Below are 16265 nucleotides of genomic sequence, written 5' to 3'. Positions count from 1 at the left end.
CGTTATACCACTAACTGTTACATCCCGACATGCTATACACCAGGGGTACCAAACATACGGCCCGTGGGCCAAAACTGGCCCAACACAGAGTGCACTCTGGTCCATTGAAAACATTATACGTCAAGGGTGTCGAACTCGCCACATACAGCCAAATGTAATCTCAAGTGATATACCAGTAAATAACTTATAAATACTGTCAATTCCAAATTTTGTTCTTGGTTTATATGTGAAAAAGCTAATATTAAATTATGAGGACTCCCCAGTGCCAGCCAGGCTCTATAGGACTCCTTCTTCAGCTTGACGGCACCCTTTACCGCTAGTTTCCACCAACAGGTTCGGGGATTGCTGCCACAACAAGCAGCAGCGACCTTGAGGCCACAATCCTGCACAGCTGCACTGGAGGAGGAGCTGAACATGGTCTGTTCAGACTCTATGTCCCCGGCCTCCCTCAGGATGTGGTCAAAGCTCTGTCAGAGGTGGGAGGTGAAGATCTCCTGAGCGATCCTTTCACAGTAAAATATAAATAACCAAAACAAATATGTAGAATCTGGAATTGCTTAAGAAAAACATGTGTAATTTTATCAATACACTGCTTGATCCAAAACGTTTTATGCATTTGTAGCTCCACTATGATCTGTAAGTTGGGTTAATAATAAACTGAGACTGAAATTCCCCTTATTTTCTTACGTAATTTTAGGTTGTACATAGGAATGCAGATTATCGATTAATTCATTAATCATTAGTTGGTTGACCTTATCAATCGATTAACGATTAATTGATAAGTGGCGATTTTCCTGAGAACCTGAATTTCTTTTTTAATACGGTCAACAAGAATAAAAGCTAAATATTGTTTCAGTACTTCATGATAAAAGCACGTCATATTCCTAAATGACTGATTTATTGGACCATTGGATACAGTCAGTGTTTCCTGTGGGATTCATCTGGTGACGTGGCGGTGTGTAATGGGGGGGTTCACGAGTGTGCGTTTCACCAGTGGTGGTGGTGGGGTGTTACTCAGCCACATCCACGCAGTACTGCATGGGGGATTCGTGCATGTTGGATGGTAATCGCGCATGTGTGTGCATCACTTTCCGTCCTACTTATAATACTATAGGGGAGCGTGGCGGTGCAGTCCATGCCCCCGCAGAAGTAAAAGTGAAACTTTTCACTCATTTATCTTTTCTCCACCTCCTGAAGCTTAGCAAACGCATTACATACCTGTGGGCTGAACCAGGAGCCTGGGGGATGTTTTCAACTTCTGTCTGACTGACCATGGACTAGACCGACCTCCAGGGAAAACGTTCTCATACCCACCCCACATTTGTGCGTGTATTTAGTCGGGGGTGTGCCGCTCCCACAAACAGAGGGGCCGGTCTGTGTTTGGCTCCACCATGTCCATATGTTACGGTGGTGGAAAGGAGAGGACTCAAATGCTCAGTGCTGAAGGGAGATCGACGAATTTATTAACATAAATAACTTTAACAAGGAAACATATAAAACCTGAGTCAGAGTCCGAGTGGGTAAAGGTCCAGGTTATGGATCGGTTGAAGATGATGAGATGGAGCAGCGTCGCGCAGCTGCAGCACCAAGCCTTAAATAGACTCCCTGGTGATGTGCTGCAGCTGCGCAACGCTCAACAGGTGAGTCAGATCATGGGTGATGAGGTGATGATGTGGAGAGGGAGGAGCCGGCGGTCCCACCGGTCCCACCAGCACAGACCGTGACACCATAAAGACATTCTAACTCATCAACGCCATGATCCGGTTCCATGTCCGGCTATCCCAACTGTGGCGTAACTGCGCGGACAAACCGGCAGCCTTCGGACAGGTGTGGACAGGTGGACAAGGGCAATTAACCGACAATTAATAATTTAATCGAGCAAATTCTTATCAACAATTAATCATTAGTCGATTAATTGTTTACATCCCTAGTTGTACATGATTGTTCAGGTTATTCACATTTTTATAATAATTGTACTTTTTCACACTAAAATTATGACAAACTTCTGGATTATTATTTTACAGGTTATTATGTCCATTATTTCACTGGTCCGGCCCATTTGACATCACATTGACTGAATGTGGCCCCTGAACCAAAATGAGTTTGACACCCCTGCTACAGACTTTAGTGATGCTAACACTGTAGCTGTGAGGACACAACTGTTTGGTGGTGTGCTGCAGAAAGTACAAATCAAGGTAAAAGGGACAAAAAAAGACCATGGCAACATCCTAAATGTGTCATAAGTTTTGAGTCTCACAGTCACACTCAGGTGGAGCTAAGAATAGAACAGGTGTGTTTGTTTCAGCTGTCCTTCAGTGGTTAATGGATCTATCTGATGGCAGAATGTGTGTGTCAGTGAGTACTGAGGTGTAGGTGGTGGGGGGGTGGTTAGAGGTGGGGGGGGGGGGGGCTCAGTGTCACTCTGCATCAATACATAAGTGAAAGTGCTGACGTGGCACAAAGCCTGGCCTGGATTTGTATGTAGGTTGGCTCACAGGAGCAGGAACTGGCCTGAGTTAGATAACACAGGACTGGAAAAACCATTGCACCGAGATGAAAACAGGAAGTGTGTGACATGTATTCAACACATACTTAGAATATTAGTGTTTTATGGGTCTGCACTGATGTTACCACAGTCTAAGCTGGCATGACTCACTATTTCAGTATTATAAATACAGCCTCTATGAACACATGTATATTAAAAGTATGACGCAACATCTAGGTTATGACTTTAACCCTTTCATGCACAGTGGTCACTCCAGTGGACAGTTCTTCTCCAGCTGTTCTCTTGTATATTAATGGGTTTTGTTGTTTTAGTTCCATATCAGCCAACACAGTGAACACTTACGCATCATCTCATACACTGACATTCAGACCATTACTGTTACTTTGCTGTTCTTGATAAACCTGACCTGCACTAACATGTTTGAGTGTAAATCAATTGTTATTTATTAGACAAGAAGGGTTTTTTTTTGCACATTATCTCAATGAAGTGAGGAATTAATAGCATTAGAATATGTTAACTCTTTCGGTGCCAGACAGTTAAGGGGCTAATAAGCCTTAAAAGTGCCACAGAATTTGGCCATTCTTCAGTATTTCGCGTCGTTTTTATAATCGAAGTCTGAATCGTCATCAGAACTCATTTTCTAGCAGATGGGACTGTTTTGACAGATCGCTGTGTTTACGATATTACTACAAAATGACCATCTAATTTGCATATGATTTCATTCATAAATTCATTCATGAAATTTCCCAAGCAGAAAACGAAACACGAGCTCTTCCTTGGTCAAAAACCGCTCGGTAACATCCGACCGATTGCTACTTAGATTCAAAACGCACCGGACGCAGCCGATTCATTATTGATCGTAATTTGCAAGAAGATTTGAAAGAACGTCATCGAAATGTGAGAAAGAAATGGGGGTGGATGGTTTGTTTGTACACAAATATGGCGTGTTCTCCAAAGCCGATCTGATCGGCCCGTGGCACTTTAAAGGTTGTATTCGTAAAGCCGATTTAATCGGCCCATGGCACTGAAAGAGTTAAAATGTGAGAAGACATCAGATTAGCAGCATTAAACATGTTTTTATTTCATTGTTTTCATATCACTCTCTGATATTGGGTTTTAAACATGTTTCTTTACTTCAAAAATTAAATGTATGGATATTTTTGTAACTCCACAGGAAAAAAAAAACTCGATCGCATTTTTTTCATGCCTAAGGAGGAATAAAAACACTGAAGAAAAAAATCTTGACAAAGGTTCTCACAATTAATGCATGAAAGGGTTAAGACTAAAACACTAATTAATAAGGTATACACTTTATTGATTTTCAAGTGATGTACATGAGAATTTTCAGGAAAATGACAGGAAATGCAGCTGACCTGGCCTGGATGGCAGCAGCTTTGGACTTCATGCTGTCAGACTGTAATGCCAGCTGGGCATTCTCCATCAGTAGTTTACCAACCTGGCAAAAACACACATGAATGTAGAGTATGCAATAAAGTAACATGAGATCACATCACAGAATTTTCAACAACATGCACATTTTCAGCTTTTTTTTAGTTTTATGGTCACATTTCTATTAAAGGTAAAATAGGAGCCTGAGTTGAGTTTTTATAAAACATGATAATATTCAGAACACTTTTTCATTTCCTTCATACAAATTTGAAGAAACAACGCAAAACGCCTGAAAAATTCAGGAATAGTGTGCTATGATGCTTCTTAGCAATTTGACTAACAATGAAAATGAAACACGAAAACAACTAAGCAAAATTCCAAATGGAAGACATTGTTAGAGCCACATTACGTCAAAATGCTGTGCTGTAGAAATGTGGTTGAAACTTCGAACAAAGTCAGAATACTTCAGGCTTTAAGTGGCTTATTCAGTATCATGATATCTAGCACAGTATTGACAAAATCTCTGCCTTGGAAAGATCTAAAACCTAACTTGTAAAACTGCTGTTACGCTGAAACCAACAACTTCACTATATTTACTACTAATGTCACTACCACATTTGTCCTCTTTCATATGTTACATCTCACAAAACCAGTGTCCCCACTGCCCCATTAAACCTAATAAATGAGAGCAGGCATTTCTATTCAAATCCAGTCTTTCCACAATTTCCTCTTGACAAATATAAATGTCAGATTTGCATGTTCTAACAAGTCTTCTCTTCCTTATGACGAAAACATTTTCCTTGAAATGAGTTACTGTATATTAGGTACTGTGTGTGTATAATATAGAAGTAAATCTGTTTCATCAGATTTTGAATTATGAAAGCCATTGCATTTCTAGCACTGAATTTTTTTGCACTTAAGTTAAGTATCTGAATTGTTTTTGCACTGAAATTAAGTATCAGATTTTTTTTTTGCACTGAAATTAAGTATCTAAATTTTTTTTTTTTTTTCACTGAAATTAACTTGGATTGAGGTGATTTCATTTAATCTGATCTGATTTATATAAAAAAAGATATAGAACTTTTTTAGAGTTTAGAACAGAGAAAATGGTCTATGTTCTCTCCTCTCTGTCTTGTTTGTTCCAAAAATGTCAATTAGTGCTATTTTCCACAAATATCTAGACATGTTTATATGGAGTATAGAAAACATATTTAGGCCCAAACAGCACACTACTGTATTTCTAGTCAGCATTCATTTGAAAAGAACTAACACAGAAAAAAACTACATTTCTGATGTCATGTGACACTGAGTGATTAGTTATTGGCAAAACTTCAAGAACCTTTGACTTTTGAAGAATAGATCGTACAAAGCTTGTTTACTGGTACATTATGGCTACGTACACACCCTGTTCCTTTGTTTTGCCATATGCAGAACAAGACACACCCATGTTGGAGGAAAACTCAAGACAACATGGAATATTCCACAACATCCAGCACCTAAACATGATAATATGCTTATCTCAGCCTTTCATTACATCTCCTTAAGTTTAAAACCCTGAAAGATGACTGGTCTACTCATGCCGTTAGAGTCTCAGCACCTGATTATTTTTCTTGTGTCTGTGTTGTAAATGTGAATATAGTAATATGAAGCAGTTATTAGGAAGACAAATAGCAAAGGCTTTTTAGTCTCCCACCTGACCCAGGACCACCACAGACTGATTACACTCTATGTATTCATCATAACGTACTCCATGTGTCATCCCCCCCCCCCCCCCCCCAGTCTCTCTATATCTCTATCGCTCTCTCTTTTCTCCTCCTTTACTCTCTCTCTCTCTCTTTAACCCCAGCTGGTCAAGGCAGACAGCCATCCTTCAGGAGTCTGGGTCTGCTCGAGGTTTCTGCCGTTAAAGGGAAGTTTTTCCTCGCCACTGTCACCAATCACAAGTGTTTGCTCCTGAAGGATTCTGTTGGGTCTCTGTAAACTTAATTTGATTCTGATTTGAATTGATAAAGCACTTTGTGACTCTGTCTGTGAAAAGTGCTCTATAAATAAAATTTACTTTACTTTACTTTACTTACAAAGTAATCCACCGGACTGAAATGAAAACATTTTCTGGATCAGTGAACAATGAAAGTTGCAGAGTCTGCTCTTCTGCCTGTCATAGTCATGGGAACAACAGCCAAACATCCGCTGGATGATGCGCTGTGCAACAAGCTTGGCAACGAAAAACAGAGGAGTCATTAAATTGTCAGCGACACCTACGCATAAAGAGACTTACAAGTGAAACAGCAGTTAGAAATCACAGAGACTGGTCATGTGAGATCACCATTCCAGTTGGTGTTAATGGTCAACGGAGCGGAATGGCCCTTAAAGTACAGAAAGTACAGATAAAGATCTCCACGTTCGTGCGGTGTGTAAGACAGGCATCCTGCATTTTCACTCAGTCTCTGTGGCTCCAGTCCAGCTCTAATGACACAGTTCTACTCTGTTACCTGTCACTTTAATAGCTCACTGTTTGTACAATCTGAGTACCAGACAACTCCATCCATGGAAGACTGGTGTGATATCATCTCTGAAATCATTGTAATGGAAAGAATCATCTTCTCCTTGGAGCTTCAGGAAATCAAACTTGGCAAGGCAGATTTATTTGTATAGCACAATTCATACACAGGGCATTTCACAGTGCTTTACAGAAATGGAAAAGAGACAGGTTAAAAACACACAATTACCATTAAAACATAATCAATAAAACATAAATAATAATCAATTAAAACAAAGTAAAAGAGGAGAGTGCAGATAGAACTCTTTCAGTTGTTGTATGCACAGTTGAACAGCTGTTTTCAGCCTGGACTTAAACACTGTCACAGTAGAGGTCTGTCTCACATCATCAGGAAGACTGTTCCAGAGTTTAGCTGCACAGAACTGAAACGCAGCCTCACCCTGTTTAGTCCTGACTCTGGGCACCAGCAAAAGACCTGTTCCTGAGGTTCTCAGGGTCTGAGATGGTTCATATGGGACCAACATGTCACAGATGTACTTTGGTGCTAGACCATGGACAGACTTATAAACAAGTAGAGCTGTTTTAAAGTCTATTCTCTGAGCCACAGGAAGCCAGTGCACAGACCTGAGCACAGGACTAATATGGTCGTACTTCCTGGTTCTAGTCAGGACCCAAGTTCCGCGTTCTTGATGGACTGCAGCTGTCTTACAGGTCGTTTAGAGAGTCCAGTGAGAAGGCCATTACAGTAGTCTAACCTGCTAGAGATAAATGCGGAATTGAGGAATGTACGACCTTTTGTCTGACTTTCACTGTCCTTCAGCTTTAGTTTTTTCTGAAGTGAACAAAAGTGCCCCATGCTTGAGTTTGTCTTGTTTAATTATACTGTAAAAAGGTGGAAAGATGCACGATCACTATGCAATGGTATCTAACAATGATCACTATGAAAACTGATGCTACTGAGTACCATCCATCCATCCAATATCTTCTGCTTCTTCCGGGGCCGGGTTGCGGGGGCAACAGTCTAAGCAGGGATGCCCAGACTTCCCTCTCCCAGACTCCTCCTCCAGCTCTTCCGGGGGGACCCCGAGGCGTCCCCAGGCCAGCCGAGAGACATAGTCTCTCCAACGTGTCCTAGGTCTTCCCCGAGGTCTCGTCCCGGTGGGACATGCCCGGAACACCTCCCCAGGGAGGCATCCAGGAGGCATCCGAAACAAATGCCCGAGCCACCTCAGCTGGCCCCTCTCAGTGTGCTACTAAGTACATTATTGTCAACCTGCATTTACCAGTTACCAGAAGTAAACATTCCATGTCCTGGCAACTCAACACTGTTGTTCAAAATGTAATCTTACAGGTGTAAACATTTGGAAGGTGTAAGCAACCTCATTAAATAGTAACATTAAAACATGGTACCAAGTACCAAGCTCACATCCTGAAAAGACCAAGATGTTATCCTGTAGAGGCAAAGCCCCACCCCTTGTGGTTTCATCCCATGGGACCTCATTTCAGAAAAAGGGTTGTATTAAGTCAGTGATAAGAGACAGGTCATTTTTTGATACTTTTTGAATTCTGACATCATTTACATCATGTTTGTCAGTTTGAGAGATATTTTTACAAGTAAAGAACGTCACAGTTTGTTGTAACATTGATGAAGTATCAAACTGTGAAATTATAAAAATATGAAGCCTACACAGCTGAAAGTCACAGAGGTAACGTCATCATAACTGTCACTGTCCATGATCTGTTTAGAATCACTGAAGATGTCACGTGGGATGAAAGATGCTGTCCATTGGGCTGTTGAACACTAAACTAGATGTTTCTTTATATCTTTGCCACAAGCCATGACTTTCTTGGTATGTAAAGTTTTGCTTTATTACAACACACTTCATATGTGTAAATTACGGTGGCCCAGAGGTGCAACAGCCCAAAAAATTATCCACTAGCCCCAAAAATTATCCACTATAAAAAAAGAGAACTCCCCCAAAAATTATCCACTATAAGAAAAAAAAGAGTACAGCCCAAAAAATTATCCACTGTAAGAAAAAAAAGACAACAGCCCAAAAAAATTATCCAGTATAAGAAAAAAAAAGACAACAGCCCAAAAAATTATCCACTATAAGAAAAAAAAGACAACAGCCCAAAAAATTATCCACTATAAGAAAAAAAAGACAACAGCCCAAAAAAATTATCCACTATAAGAAAAAAAAGACAACAGCCCAAAAAATTATCCACTATAAGAAAAAAAGACAACAGCCCAAAAAATTATCCACTATATATTTTTAAAATAACTTTATTTTTAGCGCAACAAACTCCACTGCCGGTGGGTTACTTTGTTAGCACTAGCCACATTAGCTGAAGGCCTTAAAATTTTTCAGCCTATGCTTTTGTTTTTTTGTGGTGGCCTTAATTTTGAAGCAAGTGACCTTTCGGGTAAACAGTGCCCCCTAATTGAAAAGGTGGATGATGGGGATTTTTTTCTTATAGTGGATAATTTTTTGGACTGTTCTCTTTTTTTTCATATAGTGGATACATTTTGGGGCTGTTCTCTTTTTTTTCTTATAGTGGATAATTTTTTGGGCTGCTCACATTTTTTTCTTAAATGGATAATTTTTTGGGCTGTTCTCTTTCTTTCTTGTAGTGGATAATTTTTTGGGCTGTTCTCTTTCTTTCTTGTAGTGGATAATTTTTTGGGCTGTTCTCTTTCTTTCTTGTAGTGGATAATTTTTTGGGCTGTTCTCTTTCTTTCTTGTAGTGGATAATTTTTTGGACTGTTCTTTTTTTTCTTATAGTGGATATTTTTTGGGGCTGTTGTACCTCTGGGCCACCGCAGTAAATGCTGTCATGATGCAAATAGGGCTTTCTACTTTCTATAACTGCTTGCTAGCTCATAAACGGGAAAAAATTAAGAAAGCGTATCATTGGACACATAAATAGTAAACATTTTCCGAGCCATCACAAAGTGTGATTGTGTGATGTGTAGTTCCATGTGATGATGTGTGTATCAAATAAAAACACTTGAAGATCATATTTGATTTCACAGGAGCTTACATGACTGAAAGAGTTATTTAAACCAACTACTGGCTGTAAAGACTGGCTCTTTAACAGAACATATAATCCATGCAGTTCACATGATGGTGCATGTGGGTCTAAGTCCTTGACTGTTTGTTGACTGTAGTCACACTGTTTGACTTCACACACCTGTTGCTGTTCTCTAACAGCCAAATGAACATTGAAATAGGCATAATCACTAAGTCAAAATGGAAATTTTACTGCAGTTCAAACCATGCCCTTTGTCCACAAACCATAAAGCTCAAAATCCAATAAAAATGATCCTGACCTGTGCACGGAGCTCCTTCACCATCTGCTCCTGCTGGGTCCAGTCCTGGGAGCGTGAGCTGGTCCTGTCAGCCCAGTCGGCGATCTGAGCCTCCAGTCGCATGTTGGTCTCCTGCAGCCGTTTCACCTGTTCCAAGAAGCCCTTCAGACGGGCATTCAGGCCCTCCATGGTTTGACCGGAGTTCTGCAGCATGCTCATGGAAACCTGAGTGTGCACAGCCAGCTGAGATTTTCATGCAGGCAAATGAGATGACAGAAGCTGCAGTAGTCACAAATTTTACAGACGGCGCTAACTGACTGACAAACTTACTATGTTTTATGCAGAACAGACACACATAAAGTGAGAGTTAGACACCCCTTGAGATCACACACCAGAAGAGGTGTTGACTAGGTAAATGTTTACCTAGTGATACTCACCTGAGGCAGTGTGGCCGTCCAAGAAAGTACAATAACAGGCAAAAGTCCCTCGGTCTGTTTGCCTCGTCACACAGAGCCAGTCCACCACTCCCCACAGCTTAGCCACATTCCTCTACCATGCAGTGGTCAGGGTTTTCTCCTATTCCCTGGTGTCCCGTGTCTCAGGTCATCAGCTGACCACCTTCATTTACCCTGATGCTGTCCTGATGTTATCCTCTGGGATCAGCCAAGACAGGGAAGGTCCTCCCTTTCCCACCTCTCGCGCCCCCCAGGTAGTGTTTGGGAGCGAGCAGCAGGGTAGGCACTGGACACAGTGCTTACATCACCAACACTCTGAGGCCCTTTGTACTCTCTGATCCTGGATTACTGAGCTGCTTTCAAACAGCCAGCAACACAAACTGTGCAGAGAATGTTCATGCGGACACACTCTGGAGTTGTGTGTGTTCCAGTGGTGCTTTAATGACAGGTTACACAGCTATAATTTATGTGAAATCACTGGCCTTTTACACCGCTATGAAGTCACATGACCATTGTGAAATAACCCTCTTGCATAGTAGTGTCTCACTGTCTGGGTTAAAAGCTCCATTTTCTAAATATTTGTATGTGCCTTGCACAATTCCTTGGTTATTTTGGCTACATATTGTTTTTCAGCACCGGACACTTTATGTGTGGATTTTCACATGCATACCACAACCAGAAGACAGCGGAAATCTGAGATATAATGAAAATATTTTAGGTGTTATGATATGTAATGTAAGTATGTTTGGGTCAACTAGGGGTGTGGCATTTAAGGCCCTTGAATATTTAAAGGTTCAAATCAAATAGCCCACTATCAAAAATAAACTGTAACCTAGAAAATTCCTCATGTAATGGGCAGGGAGTGGCACTGAGCCACACTAAAGTTTTAGCCATTAATGTATTTTAATCTAACCAATGTCTCTGACTCTCTCTCTCATCTTTTAACTCTCTCTCTTTAACTCCAGCTGGTCAAGGTAGATAACCATCCACCAAGAGTCGGGGTCTGCTCAAGGTTTCTGCCTTTTAAAGGGAAGTTTTTTCTCACAACTGCCAGAGAGTATTCCTGGTTTAAGAGTCTGGTTTAGACCAGCTCTAAACGTAAAATGTCGTGAGATAACTTTTGTTATGATGTGGCGCTATATGAAAAAACCAACCCAGTCTTATATCAAAATGTGAAATAACTAAGTTTGTCCATAGTACAAAATGTATCAGTCTCACATTTAGAGCCGGAAAATTGTAACATGTTCACGTTTTTATCCTATTCTTTTCCACTGGCCTGTAGATACAACACATGCAGCAGGCGAGGGAGGGTTTGATCCGTCAGACGGAGCGAAATGTGCGGCCACGGCTATGCTAAGTGATAGCGGCGTCCTTACCAACTTAACTACAGAACAGTTTCACGTTATTCTGGCGACATCTGGAAAATCTTCAGAACAACGAGCAAGCGAGTGATTATGTACATTCACTGAGAGAATGTTATGAAAATCAAATATATATTTCTCACTAGAAATGTAACCAAAATGCATTTTTATGCAGAAAATAACTCAAAATATTGATTTTTTTCACTAAATTTGAGAAAAATGTCCACCATGTTTTTTGTACTTACGGCCTGAATCTTGAAAGTCACATGACTCGGACGCAGGCCAATGGAAAAGAATAGGATAAAAAAAACGTGAACATGTTAGAATTTTCAGGCCTTAATTGTGAGACTGATACGTTTTGTACTGTGGACAAGCATAGGTATTTCATATTTTGATACGAGACTGGGTTGGAAAAAACCTGACTGATTGATTGAAGAATGTAACTTTTCAAACAGTGCCAACTGTGGCAATATGACTGTACTGCAGGATAAGTGCCTCGTGACTGTGTAGAGTAGCACACAATCACATCAGTTCTCAAGTTGTAGCTCCTCTGATCCTTGCTTTAACTCCTCGACCCTCCTACCACAAATTCAAAAGAATAAGTTTAGAAGAGATAAGAAGAGGAAACTGGCATCTAGCAACATGGGATATGCCAGCCATCTTTTATTCATTTAAAGTGGAACTCTACAAGATTAGAGTACATATTCACTGGTGTAAAATCCAAACTTAACCCACTGACCACGTGCAACTGTTTTCAATAAAGCCCGCAACAAGAAGGCGAAAAATAGTGATCAAATACGTTGGAATACATAGAGCACAGGTGTCAAATATGCGGCCTGGGTCCAAATCCGGCCCACCAAAGGGTCTAATCCAGCAAAAATTATACTGAAGATATTAACAATCCTTTTAGTTCAGGTTCCACATTCAGACCAATTCAATCTCAAGTGGGCAGGACCAGTCAAATACTATCATAATAACATAAATAATGACAACTTCAAATTTGTCTCTTTGTAAATGTAAATATTTTCATGTATTTACACTAAACCAAAGTATAATTTCACAAACAATGTTAATAACCTGAACAAATATGAACAACCTGAAATGTCTTAATAATATTCTGCCTGTTATAAAATGTTTTGTGTATTTGTAGATCCACTGTGATCTGTACGTTATAATGTACATGTGTAAATGATAAACTGAGGTATAATATTGTTAAAATTACACTTATTTTTTCAGTTTGTTCATGTCATTTCATATCTTTTGAAAGGATAGTTTGTAGATGTAAACCTTTTCATAATGCAAATTTACTTTTTTCGCTCTAAAACACAGAGAAAAATTTGGAGTTGACATTATTTAAATATTATTATGTTATTATTTTACTGGTTTGGCCCACTGCAGATCAAATTTAGCTGAATGTGGAGCTGAACTAAATTAAATTTGACACCCCTGACATAGAGTACAGAGAATTTATCTGAGCGATACTTGCAGGTGCAACAGCAACAACACCAAGTCTGCATCCGTTTTACATACTTCTTTTTCTGTCAGCTCTCTCCATTCTGTAAACCTCAACCAAGGCAGACTCTTGTCTTGTTCCTCGTTTGGTCACTCACTCTCTTTTTCTTCTTTCACCTTCTGTCAACGGCCACCTCTTCCTTTTCCCTGCTGGCTCTGTTATGGTAAACGTCTGTGAAATGAAAGCATGGCTGACTTGTGTTTACAGCTAGCCAGCGATACCTGGCTGGGGGTGTGTTTGTATTGTAGTGCTGTAAACCGTGACGTTCCTCGTGAGAGACGAGATCTAGGCCACCAGGATGGTGGCAGAGATTTGGCCCAAGAGACCCTAGTGAGCAAGCAGAGCACTTCCATTCTCCCCCTACCATGCCATTTGACCATCACAATTATTTTGAAGCTGTTTCATTAAGGTAAAAACGTTACGTAGTTCCGCTTTTAAGATGCTGCTGTATTTTATGATGTGACAGACTGGTGCTCATGCAAATTTCTGATTAACTTTTAACTTACTCTATACTCAAGCGTCAACTGTATTCAAGGATATTTCCACTGGCTTTTGGTGTGCGAAGCAAACTCTTGTGCTCCTTCTAAATTGAAGATTGTCCATCATCACATTTGACCCCTCTCATCTCTCTGTTCTTCATCTTTTAGAACAGAGCTCCAAAACTCATTTTCTTTCAGGGGCCACATTCAGCCCGATTTGATCTAAAGTGGGCCCGACCAGTAAAATAATAGCATAATAACCTATAAATAATGACAACTCCAAATTTTTGTCTCTGTTTTAGTGCAAAAAAAAACCCATTAAATTATGAAAATATTTACTTTTATAAACTATTCAATCAAAAAAGATGTGAATAACCTGAAAAAACTGAAATTTCTTAAGAAAAATCAGTGCAATTTTAACAATTATTCCTCAACTTATCATTTCTACATGTGCATTATGGATCAGATCTACAAAGACACTAAACACTTAGTAACAGGCAGAAAAGAGTTAAAATTGTGCTTAATATTCTTTAGACATTTCAGGTTGTTCATATTTGTTCAGGTTATTCACATTATATTGTTACAGGACAGTTTGTAAATGTAAATATTTTCATAATTTAATGGGTTTTTTTGCTCTAAAACAAAGACGAAAATTCGAAGTTGTCATTATTTATAGACATAATGTAATATTTTTGTCACATATAACTGAGAAGAAAATATGGAGTCATTATTTCTTGTAGGTTATTCTACTGTTATTATTTGACTGTAGATCATATTGGTCTGTATGTGGAGCCTGAACTAAAATGAGTTCAACAGCTTTGACTGTGGAATTTTTGCACTTTGCAAATTCATCCCACAGGCCGGATTGGAACCTTTGGCGGGCCGCATTTGGCCCCCGGGCCACATGTTTGAGACCCCTGTTTTAGAACCTTTCAATACGTCCTCTTTAGAGCTAGGATTTTTAGCGAGGATTAAAGCCAAATCAGAACAAGTGCGTGGCCAATATCTATGATCATGGCAAAAGGTTTTGGCAGTGACAGTGTTTACCCTCGCTTTGCAGATTATCCCCGCCTTTTTCTGTCGGAAATTGAAGAACAGTTGTTGATATTTTCTAAATAACTCATAGTTAAACAAGGATGCCAAAACTTAAGGCCTGACAATTCTATTCTATTCTATTCTATTCTATTCTATTCTATTTAACAAATGGTAAAACACAACCTACCATAAGCCTAACCTCCCAATGTTCACTGGTGGAATCAATGAACTTTTTCATTACACTGTGGTCTTTAACTAGGGTTTGAAGACATGCTTCTGTGTACTTTGCCTTCAAAGACACACTGTGGTGACTGTGCAAATAATATATGACAGGATTTGCATACCAGGTGACTCCTCTGCTTGGTAAACATGTGCTTCGCTGAGAGGCAGGATATGGGGATTATTAATGCATATGAGGCGATCTGTACTTCAGTCTGTTACAATCACTGTACAAACAACGTGTCTGTCTAGACTTGTATTCTTTTCTCTGGGGAAAAAAATAGAGGAGGAGCAGCCAGCTGCCTTTCTCATGTGGTTTTGCTGACAGTTTGTGGTTTTCAGTCATCATTGTGGTTGGAAAAGATGTGGACACTGTAAAAACAAACCTTTAGAATCTATTCAATTAAAGTGAGGTAACAATTTGCACTCATTTTGGTTGGGTAGATTTTACCCCATATTTTGAGTAAAATGTGGCTAAATTTAACAGCTATAACACACTAAAAGAAATGAGGTAAAATCTACCCAACATATCCCAATACAACAAATTACTCCTAAAAAGAGAGTAATAATAACTCTCAATTGTTAATAGGAATAAGTTCATCTACTTAATTTAAGGCAGGGAGGATCAATCTAAATATTGATAGTATCAATACTAAGGTGTGTGTGTATTGGTATTGGATCAATACTAGCATGATGAGATCAACACTTTTGTTGCAGTTTCTCTTCTATACGTCCAGCAAATCACGAGTGATGTGAAGTTCACGAACGAATCAAATCTTTTGAACGGCTCTTTGAAATGAATGATGGGAACCGAGTCTTTGTAAAGAGCCGTTCTTTTTATTTATTTTTTTTTTTAAGGAGGGAGTGTCCGATTGCTTGTCAATTTAGTGTCACTGAGGAGGCATTGGGCAGGAGGAGAATGTTCCAGCAGAAAAAAAAGAGTGCACTGCACATGTCTCATGGCAAGAAGTTAGCAAAAAAAACAACAGTTTGAAGCTTGAGGTGAGCATAGAAAAGTTTGAGAGTGAGTGAGTGACCACCTGTGAGTAATGAGCCAAAGAAAAAGGAGGAGTATTTGGATGCACTTTTCAGAAAGAAAAGATGGGCATGCAACTTGAGAACTGCACTATAGTTCAGGTAATTAAGTAACTGCACTGACTAATCACTGTTGAGTTTTGTGCAATTTTTTCTGTATGTTTACACACATTTATTGTTCTTGTTTTGAGGAGAATAAAATGTTATTTCATAAGAAAATGTTTTATTTTCTTCTTCATTTTTAGGCTACAGACTAGTCCACATAATGTACCGTGATATTTTTTGTCAAATTCCATCATTTGTCTAATGTCACCTCTCATTTCAAGTATTTAGCCTGCACATTTGAACTAACTATTCTTTTTATGGTACGACAATATTAACTGCCGCGCCAGTTAAACACCTTTAAAATGGAATGTCAATCATCACAGGTATCCTATTTAGTCATTAAAACATTGGTGTT

At 39.5% G+C, this 16265-nt stretch overlaps 1 protein-coding gene across 2 annotated transcripts in view; it reads right to left on the bottom strand.

Moving 5' to 3' along the window:
* The window catches only part of krt222 (keratin 222), a 59528-nt gene extending 47777 nt beyond the window's left edge, over positions 1-11751 (bottom strand). The window contains exons 1-3 of one of the 2 annotated variants that reach the window (XM_030145062.1): positions 10146-11751; positions 9730-9951; positions 3880-3962 (exon numbers count right to left, since the gene is read on the bottom strand). In XM_030145062.1, coding sequence (XP_030000922.1) covers positions 3880-3962; positions 9730-9927 — 281 coding nt within the window. In that variant the 5' untranslated portion in view covers positions 9928-9951; positions 10146-11751. The remainder of the gene's footprint in view (positions 1-3879; positions 3963-9729; positions 9952-10145) is intronic. The other variant, XM_030145055.1, reaches the window with a different exon arrangement.
* Between the last annotated feature and the right edge of the window lie 4514 nt (positions 11752-16265).

The sequence above is a fragment of the Sphaeramia orbicularis genome, chromosome 1 (genome assembly GCF_902148855.1).
Source record: "Sphaeramia orbicularis chromosome 1, fSphaOr1.1, whole genome shotgun sequence".
Lineage (NCBI taxonomy): Eukaryota > Metazoa > Chordata > Actinopteri > Kurtiformes > Apogonidae > Sphaeramia > Sphaeramia orbicularis.
This window is presented reverse-complemented; position numbering and strand designations above follow the sequence as displayed.